This window comes from Heliangelus exortis, chromosome 1 (assembly GCF_036169615.1).
Source record: "Heliangelus exortis chromosome 1, bHelExo1.hap1, whole genome shotgun sequence".
Taxonomy (NCBI): Eukaryota; Metazoa; Chordata; class Aves; order Apodiformes; family Trochilidae; genus Heliangelus; species Heliangelus exortis.
The window spans coordinates 87297849-87311941 of NC_092422.1; the positions used below are offsets into that span (position 1 = coordinate 87297849).

A 14093-nucleotide genomic window follows, 5' to 3' on the forward strand; every position below is an offset into this window, starting at 1 on the left:
GATTCAGACTAGAGGAGGGGAGATTTGGATTGGAAGTTAGGAAGAAGTTCTTCACCATGAGGGTGGTGAGACACTGGCACAGCCCAGAGAGGTGGTGGAAGCCCCATCCCTGGAAGTTTTTGAGGCCAAGATGGAGAGGGCTCTGAGCAACCTGATCTAGTGGGAGGTGTCCCTGCCCATGGCAGAGGGGTTGGAACTACATGATCTTAAAGGTCCCTTCCAACCCTGAAAATTCTGTGATTCTGTGATTCTATGCACCAGTCTCTCCCATCCTGACACAGATCTACACCTGATCCTGGATCCCTCTCAACACAGAGGTTTAAATTGGATTCTGTTTTTTAGGTAAGAGGAACAAACCCTACAGGGAATTACAGCAGGAGAGGTGCATGGGCTTTGCAGGACAGCATGAATTAGGAAATACTTGGCCTGGGCAGTGGATTTGGGGATTGTTATGTGCGTAAAATGGTTCTGCTGGGATACTTTGTCTTTGATTGTTCCATACCTGGAATTAGATTGTACTGTATCCAAATAGAAAGCTTATTACCTAGTGGCAAAGCTTCTCACTGTCCTCATTTTTGCCAATAAAAATTAGGTTTTAAACATATGGTTGTGTTTCAGTAGATAAGGGCAAGAATATAATGCTGAGGTATAAGTGGCAGGTGCACACAGCCCCTGTGCACTCAGGGATGGGCTTCTGCATTTGCTTTTGTTTTTCAGACTGCATCTCTTCTGTTCTACTCTATCCCCCTCTGTTCCTCAGGTGCAGCTGGTACTGAAGTGGCTCAGTGGTTGCCAGAGCAATTGGGTTGCCCCAATTTCTTCTTCCATAGACTAGAATGAGAGAGAAGCCTGAATAGCAGATAAATAGCAGTAAAAGAACAAAAGTGACATTAATGTCACAACTGAAAAGAGAGACCTACCTTGGTAACCCTGTTGCAATGCAGAAGAGGTCCATGATGTCTTTGGAGTTGCAATATTTACTAAAGATCACCTTCCAAACCAAACAGCAGCAGGGGGAAAAAATAAAAGAGGACAAAGGAGAGAAAGGACATTTAGTTCCCAGTGAGATATGAACTCTATTCAGGCTGAACTGGACTAATTTTAAGCCTCATCCTACTGCTTCAATTATCTGATTTGACTTGTGAGCTGGAATATTACTCTACTCATGTTTAATATGTGTGCATTTTTTGATAAAGCAAGCAAGCTCTGGAGACCTAATTGTGCTGTTTGGAAGCAGAATAATGAAGTATGTGAACAGAGAGCAAAAGGTATCCCATAATGCAGTACTGCTGCGGGATGATAGCAACTGCAAATTTAAGGGTGTAAGAGTCCAGATTTAGGAAGAAAACAGTCCAGATTTGAGGAGGTGCTTTGATAGTTTAAAAGAACACTGCTTGTTGCACTACACCAACTTAAGATAGCTTTATACAGAACAGGGAATTTTTTCCCCCATAGGCTGTGCCAGATTTCCCACAGTATATCAGGGTGCATCATTCCTTCTGTCAGGTCAGAGCTTGGACCCTGGATTACAAAATTTACCCCTGTTAACTTCTCATGCCCCTGAACACCCTTCATCCCCCTTTCCACACAAGCCAGGAAGCATCTGTGCAGAGAAGAGAGGTTGAGCAGCTGGTCTGAGAGCACAATGTCCCCTTGACCCCTGTTATGATGTGGCCTCCCCTGCCACAATTTCTCCCAAGGATCCCGTGTCCATCAGGGCAGGTGATGGTCACCCCCTGGTTGAGAAGTTCTTCTGAAGCTGGAGTAGAATGGCTCTCTGTGATCCTTCTCCTGAATATGGTGTGGAGACACTGAAACTGCTGTGGAAATAAAATGCCCTGCTGCAGTCAGGTCTGGTTCACCTTCTCAAAGACAGGAACAACAGTCAGTGGTGGGACTGGAGCAGGGATAGGTGCTGGTGTAGATCAGGACCACTTCCCTGGCTAGTGCTGGAGCTTGGCTTCCTCAGGCCTCTGAAGAAGAAATAGTCACAGAGCCTCTTGGGCAGCAGCTCAATGGGATTTGGGGGAACCTAATGGCAAAACTCAGGAGGAGCAAGAAAGTGACATTTTTGCAGGCAAGGCCTGAGGCTGAGGGAAATTGAAGTCAAAATCTCCACCCATTGTGGGTGTCTCACAGGAAACTCTTTTTTTCACCCCACCCCTCAACCACCCCTGTCATCCACATTCTCAGGCACAGTTTCTATTGTTCTCCATTGTGAGTGCAGGGGATGTGGACTCCCACAAGTCAGTCTCAAGGCTGGTGACCCAGAAAATGAAGAACATGTCACCTGGGATGGCCTTCCAGTGGCTTGTCTCTGCCACCTTGCCTTGTGTGGCCAGGAGGAAGCAGGGGCTAAGGGGCAGCAGGGGCTGTGGGGCCTCCACCACCCTCCCTCTGTGGAGCTGGTCAGCTGAGCAGGCACCATGTGTTCTGTGAGGCAAAGACTGTGCTGGTAAAATAGCTTGTCATCATCTAATTAAGGACTCTTCTGCAAGGCATAGGTGCCAGGAGTTAATTAAGCCTGCAACCTCACTCCAAAAGCCTCAGCCTTTGAGTGCTTTAATTCCTAAAATGTAATAGGGCTGCACTAACATGGTTCCCTTGTGCCTTTCCTACAGTACCTTTCAGGCTCCAGGGGAAATGTCTTACTTCAGGTGTCGAGTGGTGCTGACCCAGACCTCTGGCACAGGAGCTGGCAAGGCCATGGAATAGCTGGAGGGATGCTGTGGAGCAAGGATCATCTAATTGAGGAGTGAGGAGCTGCTAATCATAGAATGCTTTAGATTGAAAAGGGCCTTAAAGATCATCTCGTTCCAACCCCTTTGCCATGGGCAGGGATACCTCCCACTAGACAACGTTGCTCAAAGCCCCATCCAACCTGGCCTTAAAAACTTCTAGGGATGGGGAAATTATGAGATGGAAGTACTGGAAGATTCAGGACAAACCAGCAAGATCTGGCCAGTCTGTCTAAGTCTTGCACCTGGCAACACTCAAGCTGATGCTGAAGTAAGGCTTCAAACCTCAGTTTTCACGAGTGGTGAGAAGTCCTCTTACTCTTGAGTGAAGTGTAAGGTGTTTTGTGGTTGAAAGTAATACTGGCCACTTTAAGGGGTGGCTATGGCTGATACATGCATGCACATCCACCTTCCCCATTTTCCAGCCCGGATGAGATCACACCAGGCAATATCTTTACTTTCTAGACCATCAGAGCACTTGATTACTGAGGTAGTTAGTAAATGGTACCAGGAAAATGGGTGGGATTAATGCTTGGGTGTGTTTTAAAAGCCTGTTTTGCTCAGTGATTGACCCTTGGTTATTAAAATACAGCAGCAATCAAAGCAATAAAACATAGCCAGTTGAGTTCAGATAGGGCTAGAATCCAGCTCCTACCAGAATGCTTGACTATCCTACTGAGTGATAGCTGCTAAAATTGTCTGACAGAGTATTGGAGGATACAGCAACTGGTACACGCAGTAACTGAGGAGATGATGCTAATTGCAGCTGAACAAAGGGTGAAGGCCTGTGATGTGCCAGGAGTGCTATTTCAGGTATTGAGGTTTCTTATTCTGGAAATCAATTATTATTGACCGGGACAGATAAGAGAGGAAAAGATTAAAAAAAAAAATTAAAAAAAAAAAATGTAAAAAACATTCAAGGTAAGAAATCTGCCCTGACTCACAGAAAGCAGCAGGAGCTTTCAGTACAAAAAAGATGAATTTTAATGCTTTCTTTTACTCAAGGTAATAGTGAGAGAGTGGGAAGAAAAACAAAGGTCATGATCTATCTCCAGACATGTTTTTTAACTTTCCATACTTGGAATTTTTTACTTAAGTTTGCTAAAACTGGATTTGTGAATCACTCACTGCACTTTGATACTCATCTTAGGACGGCTGTCCTCAGCTGTTTGAGTTTTTTTAGTCAAAGTGTATATTCTACTGAAGTCTTCTACTGCAGCCTGCTGTGCTTTTCTGATCAGCTCCCTTCTGTCCTAAAAAACCCCAGCCAGCTTCAGAAACTTCTCAGCAATATGTAATTATTCCTAATATTGCCTGCAGGTTTATGTTCCAAATACAGCTAATGTCAGTTGAGCTGATAGAATATGGTTGGAACGTATTCTGGAGAGATGGGAGGACAGCACTGTGTATTGATGGCTCCAGCACAGCATAGGAATCCTATTTGCCTAAAGTCCATTACCATTGCAGGGACATTATAGTGACACTGGGGTTGCAACCATATATCAGCCATCTGGGACACATGGTCCCTCCTGTGACCAGGGGAGAATGTTGACCTGCAACTTCGAGGATAGGCAGCCCTGTTGGCACTAATTGCAGAAGTGAGCATCCTACCCAGTCCTGTGAAGGTGTCTTTGCTTGGGAGATGTCCCGAAGACATTGCTGTTTAGCCTGGGTCTCCATGATGGTAATTTTCTGGCACTGTTTCAGACCCACAGTCAGCACTGAGAGACTTCATTTCCCTTCAAATCTGTCTCAGCTGTCTCTGATCCACTATCATGTTGCTTATGTCTGGGTGGGAAACCTCTGCTGTGATGTGTCTTGCAGCAAGCACCTCACTCCTTGCTTTCATGCCTGGTGCTGGAAGAAATCACTGCTTAGGACAGCTCTGAGACCTTGCTATGAAACACAGAAGAGGCCAAAGGCAGGAGACCACAGCAGTTTTTTACAGCTGTGCTGGTGGGCTACGATTATCCACATACAGGGCACAGAGAGGTTCCCCCCTAATCCATGTCAAAAAAAGTACAGAGTCACACAGGTCAGCACAGCCCAAAAGAGCCAGGAATAAAGGTTCTGACACACCTCCTGCAAGAAAGAGTGGACACAGGGACTCCAATATTGTCTGGTGGTGCAGGAGTCTCTTGCAAGACCGGTCAACACAAGACACTCAGCTGCCAGTGTTATTTCTGAAAGCAAATGCAGAGCCAAAATTGTGTAAGCAGAGTCACAGAGGCTACACACCACATGGAAAAAGGGACAGAGAGGCCTCTGCTTCAGCTTGCAGATTGATGACTAAATGCCATGAAGAGAATCAGCCACATATAAACCCTGTTAATTGCATTTTCCTTGGATTTGTGCCAGGACAAAAAGAATGGATTGCTCAAAAGTGACGCAGCATCTGCAAACAATTCGTTTTCCCCCTTTGAGAGTTAATATTATTTCATATTTCTGTCCTTCTTACTTTTAGCAAAACTTCTACCATATGCAGAAAAGAAAATGACAGGAGAACTAGTTACTCTGAATGCTTAGCTTGAGCATTTCAATGAGTATCCATCAAGACCAAGAAGTAGCTGTCTGATTTAAGTGGGGAATGCTGCCTGTTTGCCTTTGAAAGTAATGTGAACCAAAGGTGGGGGGGATGGGGGGGAGAGGTGGACCAGAATGAATAATAACTGAGGGTTTTTGGAGTGGAAATAATGTTTTGATGAAGCTGTGGCTGTAAAGTAGGACAGCATAACTCAATGGAGATGCCTAGATCCTGGCCCAGAGCTCGCTTCTGTGGGACTGGTTTCTTTCTGGGACACAGTTCTGCATTTTCTAAAACGTTTCTGAAATAAGGGGCCATTGTCTCTTAATCCATAGTATCCACCTACAGTCAAGGGCAAGGATTTTAAAAGCCCTCTTGGAAAGAGCAGGGATTAAGAGCCCTGCTATTCTGTCTGGCTTTCCCACTCAGAGGAGCAGTTCAATGTTAAGGACTGTGATGGAGACACTTCTAAGGGACCACTGTGCATGCACTCTTGCAACCTACCAACTTACAACTAATCACATTATATTTTGCTTTCAGATAGGAAGGGTGAAAACACAGCCTACAAATCCAATTTCTGTTCTATATTTGATACTCAGAACAGCTAATCCTCTGTAAACTGCAAACCCTGTTCAGAATGTTATCCTGCTCTGATCTGCAGTTAGTAAGTGGGTTTTCTTCCAACAATTTTTTTGGGGTTGGGGGTTTTTTTGTTGTGCTTTTTTGTTTTGTTTTGTTTTGTTTTGTTGTTTTGTTTTTTTGTTTGGTTTGGTTTAGTTTGGTTTTTTTTTACCCTAGTAGTTGTCCTAAATAAATAATGCAGAAATATTTTCAAAGCATGTGTACTCTCAATTTCCACTCCTACTTCATTCTGATGGTCTCAGCCTGCTGTGTTCAAGACTTTAGAAATACGTTGATGTCTTTCTTTCAACTCAGCAAGCAATGTTCAGAGTCAAGGCTGAAAGCACGGAGTCAAAACAATCCAAAATCACAATCTTGCACTAAAGAGACTGGAGAAGAGTGTATCAAGCTCAGGTAATGTATCTTGCAGGGACTGAAAAAATTGTTGCTGCTTCTGAAACAGCATCTTTCACAGAGGATTTCTGAATTGCTAAGGCAGAATGCTGATGTGAAATTTTTCATTGTGATTTTCCCTGTCTCCCAGTGGCCTTTGTTACCCATATGAAAATAAAGAAAGAACTAGAATTTTTAGGTACTACTCTGTAGAAATCACCAGAAGGATTCCCCATTTCTAAATGTGTAAGCAAATAGGTCTTCCCAAAAAACAACAATAAATTACCTATCAGTCAGAGGTCCCAATATCCAGCAGAAGCCATACATAAAATCCCACATCTAAACATTTTGCAGGTTTGTCATTCTTTGAATCCAGGTGCAAGCATAGAACAAGCCCATCTATAACCAAACTATCTGTCAATTTTTTATTTCTCTCACTAATTAACAGCTGGTATTTGGAAAACCACTCCATTTACCCTAGCTCCAAATGCTGGGCAGTATTAAAAATAGCATGCTGATTTGCCATCTGTTAGATGCAGTAGGAGCTTCTCTAAGAGAAGGAAAGATAATAAGTGCATGTGCAAGCGTGGGGAAGGAAACACGAGAGCCCTCAGCTGAGAGTCTGAGCAAAGCCAAAAAGTTCCCCTGAGCTCCTCAGACACTGCTTCTGTTAGAGGATGACAAGCATGGTGAGATGTTTTACTTCCCATAGCTGGAGCTCTACAGTCTTGCTGATTCACAGTGGCAGCCACGTGGCTTGACAGCATTTATTTCAACAGGACACCCAGGTGAAACATATGGGGGGGGGTTGTCTGATGGAACTTGGACCAACTACGAGTTTGGCATCCCATACACGTTGCTCTGCTAGACTTCCTCTCTTGCCAGCAGAGAAAGAGGACAACTTCTGAAGGGTAAGTCAGCCCACGTGTCCCTGAAACCCAGTTTTAGATGGAATAAATCATCCTCTGGAGGTAACACCTGCCTCCCCAGTGACTAAGGGGGAACCTGCGAGCTTGGAACACTCATTGCTAACTTTTAGGTGGTTATGGTTAAAACCATTCAGTGGGGTGAATCCTACTGATTTCCTAATTATATACATTAACCTAAAATGAGAAACAGGAGCCACCAGACAAAACTGGTGTATCAGGATCCCAAGGCTCGTGGCTTTATGGTTAAGTCACAGTTCCCATCCTTATAACATCCTTGAACTACGGGGAAAGAGATTTTTCCCTTTTCAAGAAAGACAAAATGTCCACGATGCACTCACACATGTGACTGCTGGGGACAGATTCAACTGAGAGGGACAGTGAGGCAGAGGTTGGCTCTTTCACTACAAGCAAGGAAGATTCTTGTTACTTTTTAGAGTCATAAAGAAGTGAGGTTACATTGAAGAGAGCCTTGTGCAACTTGCTGACTTTACTGAGGGGCATATTGCTAATATTCAGTTTTTCAGTACTAATGATCAATGGCAGAATATAGCCAGGAAGGATGATTTTAGAGACTGAGATGAAAGTATCTTATTTTCTGCAGCAAACTTAAAAGTAATTAAACCTATGACAAATAACAGAAATGTCTACACTCTGGCTTTTCTTAACAGAAAAAGTGAGCACAGTGGCTGCTAATGGAGTACTAAGTGCAATTAACCCTGTAGCACAATAATGCATTAGGCTCGAAATGTGCTGTAAACTGGATAATAAGGATGCTTTAGCACCAAATGTCCTCACTAAATATGAGTGAAGATAGGCTGTTTGTTTCAAAATTACTCACACGATTAACATCTGACATTACAACATGCTTGATAGGAACAGCCAGATAGGACTGTCAGGAGTTAATGGAGTAAGGAAAACCAAGTGTGATGAGAGGCCAGTGAAAGTCCAAGTTGCATCTTTAGAATTAAGTTCACTTGAAAAGTGATAGAAAGAAAATGGTTTTGCCTTTTTTGTATTAAGCCAAAAGAGTTCATATGTGAGCAGCATAAGTTGTTGGCTTGTCAAAATCCATAGGTAATGTGTTAGACCTACACTTTGTCTTGTCTAAGGTAAGCATAAAATGTGGTGAATGTAATAGACTGGCTGTGACTTCAGAAAGATAAAGACCAGTAAAAAAGCCTTTCTGGGTGATGGGTACTGATGGAGCTACACTGCAATCCTATGCTGGAATTATTATTTGTCCCCTTAAATGTGCTGAGGAGCACTTACTTGGGAATAGGAGAGGACTCAAGCATGACCTTTTCTTGGACTTTTTAAAAGCACGGTTTTAAAACATTTTACTGTCTAAATTGTTTATATGCTGTAACGTAATGGACTTTTAGGAACCTGCTGTTCATTTCTTGCTGCTTTACAACAAGAACATCCAGCAGCCACTTTTGAATTCACGAGGGCAGCTGAAACTGGAGAGACAAGGTTAGCCAAGATGACTGGCCAGGCTCAGGCTGTGCTACTTTGCACCTTCCCTCTCCCACAGAGATCTGCCAGCACTAAGAAAATGGCCTTAATCCCACAAAAAAACATACTTATGCCTCAGTGCACTGAAGCAGGTTTATGACACTGGTGTGTCCATGTTCTGGAAGAACCTGCAAAACACCAACCAAGCAGAGTGGCCACATCCTGACTGCCTGAGAACACCCCTCAGAACACTGCCTTCAATACTCAACAGCTAAAAGGCTGTCACCCTAAATCCCTGTTCCAGACAGGGAATTGGGTCCACAGGCACTGCAGAGCATGCTTGTCCTCCTGTGCCAAGTGTCACAGAGATACAAAAGTATTTCATTGTCTTGAACTGATCATCGTGCCATTATATTTCTGCTGTGTTTTGTTTTTAATCTGAATCTAGTTTGGCGTGTTAAAAATAGCATGGCAAGTTTGGGAAAAATCTGTGGGGGTTTCTGGAGTCCAGGCATTTATACCACAGTTGCTGTTGCTCTAATTAAAATGAAAAGCCCAGATGACAGAAACAATTCCTATGCTCTGACTTTTTGGTGTGATAACCACAGCACCAAAATATGGCTTTAGCTTTGTTCTGTTCATTGTGGACCTTAGACCAAGAGCAACGATGGCTGTGGATGGCTTGGTGTTCTCCTCCTTGGGTCAGTACAGTAGACACTCAGAAAGGTTGAATTCAATACATTTTTTTGAGAAAGAAAAAAAAAAAAAAAAAAAAAAAAAAAGGGTAATTTTTTTGTCTGGCAACCAGAATGACTCAGTAAACCAGGAAAATGGCTCCAAAATTCTTCACTTGCTTTCTGAAGAAGAAAATACCACTCAGTGATTTCCTTGAATCCTTGACAAAAGCAGCAGTCTTTTTCTTTTTTCCAGTTAGTTCAGGCTCTGTACTCCTTTGATTTTCCATCCTTGTTACAAATATGATATTGATTAAGACACTGGAAATGGAAATCCTCTCAAATTAAGCATTTTTCTCAGATGAACTCCTTACTACTCTGTGAACAAAGCCACTGCTTGGTGACATTTGAAAACAAGAGCCATGGAACCACCCACCTGGGAATAAGGCTATGGCTTCTTTGGCTCTGCTACCATTTAAATCTCAAAGGTCAAAAGCAGATGTTCCTCAGTAGTTTCTTCATGGAAAAAAAAATTGGGCATGAACCGGGGAACATTTTATTGCTGGTGGATTGTTAATTTGAAACAGACTCAACAGGAATTTTTCTTAAAAACGCAGCCAAAGGGTTAATAACATTATGAAGAAAAATAAGACCCTGTGTCTGGCTTAGCCTTGGCACAGCAAATCTGATTTCTCTACTGGTAGGCTGGGGGTTTGGCTGCTTGACCCCATTTGGTGGCACTGCAGGAACACGAAGAAATCCCCATCCACAGCAGTACTGCGAGATCACCTTGTCCTGGATAAAACATGTCCACAGCTTCTCCCCCTGCTGCTGTTTTCTCCTTTGCCTGGCCACAGACCTGCTATGGCAGGGGTGGAACACAGATGTGTTTCATGGGTGTTCTAAGCCCTGGGCATGTGTATGAAGTGCAGAGGGAGTCTGTGTCCAGGCAAGTAGATAATGAACTGCTGGGTGTCTGAGGGAAAGAAGATCCTTTAAAAATAAATAAATTGAGCAGTGCTTGATTCCCTCAGGCATGCACCCCTTTTAGGTAGGTACTGGATAGGAAGTGCATTATGTTATAACTTCATTTTTCAGTCGGCTCTGAGAAGAAGTGACCTCTTTGAAGCACAGAGCCCCGGTTTGGTGCAGGACTGTAGCACTGCAAAGACTTTGATCTTCCCTCTCCCGCAGCCCTGGCACAGCTGTCCCCTCCATCACCTGCCTTGTGCTCAGCTCTACCTCCAGCAGCTCAGCAGGTGGTTGCTCAACAGGACAAACACATCCCCTGCCCCCTGACCTGGACACAGCTACCATCAGCCTGAAGCCGCCTACTGGTATCCCACCCTTTTTGGGGATCTTGAGCTCAGGTGCCCGGCAGGGTTCCACAGGTGGTATTTGCTGGGCCAGGGGGGTCATCTCATGTCCCTCACAAAGCAGAACGCTTGCTGCCCCAGCACAGGGAGATGCTCAGTCAGCTCTGCCCACTGGAGGAGAGCCTGTCCCTGCCATCACCTTTGGTGAAGACTATTTTACAACTACCAATGCCTCTGAAAGTTCATTTTATCACACTGTGACAAACAACCAGGAGCCTTTGCAGGTGCAGGCAGGATGGGGCCGACATGAAAGGGCAGAAGCTGAGGAAGCTATGGAGGTGAGGGACTAGGGCAGTGTAGGAGTGATGCACAGCAGCACTGGGCTAGGCTCCCCTCTGCTCCCAGCCACCCAGATGAGGCTACAGAACTCCTGGGTGTTCACTTCACTGGCCTTGCAGGTGTGGACCTCAGCCCTCTCTCAGGGACACGCTGGCCTCAGGCTCAGTCCTGCATTCAACCCCTGCGGATGGTGTTTGCACTTGTGGCTCAACAGCCACCGGGAAGAGTATCAAAGCCAGAACTTTCCTCCGACCATTGCAGCATCCCTTTTCCCTCCCCGCTGTGCCCCCTGGGACCTGCTGACACACAAACCTACTTTGCTAAATTCGACACTCCTGCTGCAGAGCCCTTTCAAGTGCTCATCTGCAAGCCTCAGGTTGCTGGAGGGAGGTGGCATGCTGCTCTCAAACTTGGTGTGTCCCTTCATTTACCCCAGTGTCCAGGCAAAACAACTTCTCTCAAACTCAGTAGCATGCCCTGCGGCTATACTGGTAGGAATTCAGGATGGTGCTGTGGAAAAGGAAAACTCCCTGTGAACAATTACCATCACAGCTGTGCTATCATAGGGTGCTCAGTTCTACAGCACAACTCCACAATGTCCAGCAAGCCAGCTGCAAACCGGAGCTGAGCCCTTTCAAACTCAACAAGTGATCTTATGATGAAGCTCATACCTCATTACTGGGTTGATGAGTAGCTTAGCATTGATTTAATGAGTTCCCTTTAGAAGCCTCCAATATTGCATTCCTTGGAAGATTAAGGGTTGCTTTTATTTTTTTCTTTCAAATGATGTTACTTGAGGAGGCATGAGAATCTGAGATATGCCCTGCTTACCCCAGGGTGAACCCCATTTATGTGGCATTTTTACTGCAAGAATCCTTCCAAATGTTGCACGTATGGAATTTCACATCTCACAAAAGATACAGATGTTTACTGAGAGAAAAACCTACAACCCTTAATACTGCCTGTTAAGTTTGCAGTTGCTTGCTCATGTAATTGTGCTCCTTCTGCTTTTTTTTTTTTCTTTACAGTGAAAAGTACTCTCCAGAGACTAGTTCAGAAAAAATGCCTTTTTTAAAAAAGAGTAGATGATAAACTATGTGCTTTATCAATGTCTCTGGAATCACTCACCACCTTTTCAAAATACCAAAACATTTTCTGTGATGAACAATAGAGGTGCCTGAAGGCTCCGTACAAGCTTTGCTTCTGGGTGGCCACCAGGCAACCAACTCATAAGCCCCAACAAACGAGAAGCTGTGCCTTCAGCTCCACAGAGCCAGCATGCCCCTGTTACGGTGGAGCCTGTGGTGGCAGAGGGATCCCCATCACTCCTGAGCCCTAGAGATGGAGGATGAGGAGCATCCTGCCCCGGGAAACCTGGCACAGATTTGGATTCTCTGAGGACAGGACTCTGGCAGTCGCGATGGTCTCCAGGGCAGTGGTGGAGGAGACCGTGGGCAAGGGAGGTGTGCGTGGTGGGACGGGACTTTTATCAGCCCTCCCTTTTCGTTGTTTCTGTGGTCACTCATACAGGAAAGAGGAGGGCAGGGGAAAAGGTATCTGCTGCTGTCTGTTTTCAAAAAAGGCGAGGCTGGATGAAATGAAAATTTAGAGCAGGAAGGCAGGAGAGATTTGAATTATGCGAGTCAGAGTTTACTTGCTCTTGAGCCTCACAGACACTTTTCGCTCTATTACACAAAAAGCACTTGGTTTGTGGCCAAGGAATTGCTGACAGAAAAAAAACCAAAAAAACAACAAAACTTGCAAAAATGCGGTGGCATTATTTCTCTTTAGAAGCAGCGATCGACTGTCAGCTCGACAGCCTGCGAGCTCTCCCTTTTATCCTGAATACATTTCTCCCCGTGCTGTGAACCGTGGTTAAGCGAACAAGGCAGGCTGATAGCAGTGGAAGTTTTAATTAGCGTTTATCACCATTTCCAAACAACCTGGCAAAGGTGGCGGGGACCCTGCAGCCCCCGGCGAGGCACAACAGCCGGGCACCTGCCTGACATTCAGCATGGTGGTAGGAAAATGCTCATTGAAACCCCACCCAGCAAGGATATCTCCAAATAAATCAGCATGTCGTACTTTCCAGCTCCCACTGCTTGGGTGAAAAACCTCTCTAGAGGCAAAACTTTGTAAACACGTCGCGAAGCCACTCTGGGAGAGAGGAAGCCCGCACGGCTGCTCAGCCAAGGATCATCCCCACGCCGGCAGCGCCCAGCCCTCCCCTGCCGCCAGGCTCCCCTTCCCCTTTAAATAAACATCCGTGTACAAAGCAGAAGCCGCTGAAGATTCTCCCCCACCCCCCTTCCTCCCAGCTCCGTTCCCTTTAAAAAGAGATTTGAAGAGAGCTGAATGCAAACACGCGTCTAACTCGCGTTACAGGAACGGGGTGTGCGGCAAACACAGCCCACAGCGGCTGCTGCCTCCGGAGAGGCGACTTGGAGAAAAAACAGCAAAAGTACCTTTTGAATTCTTCCATCGATATCCAAATAAATACACTTGGGTCGGTAAGTTGAGGAAGCTGATCCCATCTTGCTGCAGCTGGGCTTTCACCGGACTTCTTCCCAGCGTCAGACAGAGCAGAAAATAAGGTTTATCCTACGATGCTGAGCCACCGCTGCCTGACAGTTTGGTGTCCCCGCTCTTCTGTATCCCACTGTACTCTTACTCTGGGAAGGTCCCTCCTCTAACGTGCATGCATTTTGCCTGTCTCTCGCTGCAACCTCCTTCAGTTTTTCTTCTCTCCAAATCCAGCTGCCTCCGACAAGGAAAGACAGAGTCTCCAGATGCTGTCTGCATGTGCCCCCTCAATTCCCATAGCAACAACCCTCCTGGCTTTAGGGCTGAGAGCTGCTCGGCACTCCGAGCTCTGGCCCTGGGGCTGACCAGCTCCTGTTACACACAAGACCGAGGGGCGTTTATCCCCCAAGGGGGCTGGGGAGGAGGGAAAAACTCCTCCTTCATCAAGGTAGTAGGAATTGTAATTTGGCTTTATGCTGAAAGAGGACAGTAATTATTAATTCATGCCAACCCTTCTGGTGGGTTGCCCATAACCAGCAAAAGGTGTGATGGGTTCTGTGATGTACTCTGTGATGGAAGGG

The 14093-nt window shown here is 45.3% G+C and overlaps 1 protein-coding gene and 1 long non-coding RNA gene across 4 annotated transcripts in view; one reads left to right on the plus strand and one right to left on the minus strand.

Moving 5' to 3' along the window:
- The window catches only part of PDE9A (phosphodiesterase 9A), a 48616-nt gene extending 34755 nt beyond the window's left edge, over positions 1-13861 (minus strand). The window contains exons 1-2 of one of the 3 annotated variants that reach the window (XM_071752310.1): positions 13455-13857; positions 921-991 (exon numbers count right to left, since the gene is read on the minus strand). In XM_071752310.1, coding sequence (XP_071608411.1) covers positions 921-991; positions 13455-13523 — 140 coding nt within the window. In that variant the 5' untranslated portion in view covers positions 13524-13857. Of the gene's footprint in view, positions 1-920; positions 992-13454 lie in introns of all 3 variants that reach the window. The other 2 variants (XM_071752300.1, XM_071752316.1) reach the window with 2 other exon arrangements.
- On the plus strand, positions 246-9108 carry LOC139799871 (uncharacterized). The gene is made up of 5 exons (XR_011727503.1): positions 246-342; positions 5803-5926; positions 6100-6297; positions 7056-7247; positions 8588-9108. It is a non-coding gene; the product is annotated as an uncharacterized lncRNA (long non-coding RNA).
- Positions 13862-14093: the final 232 nt, after the last annotated feature.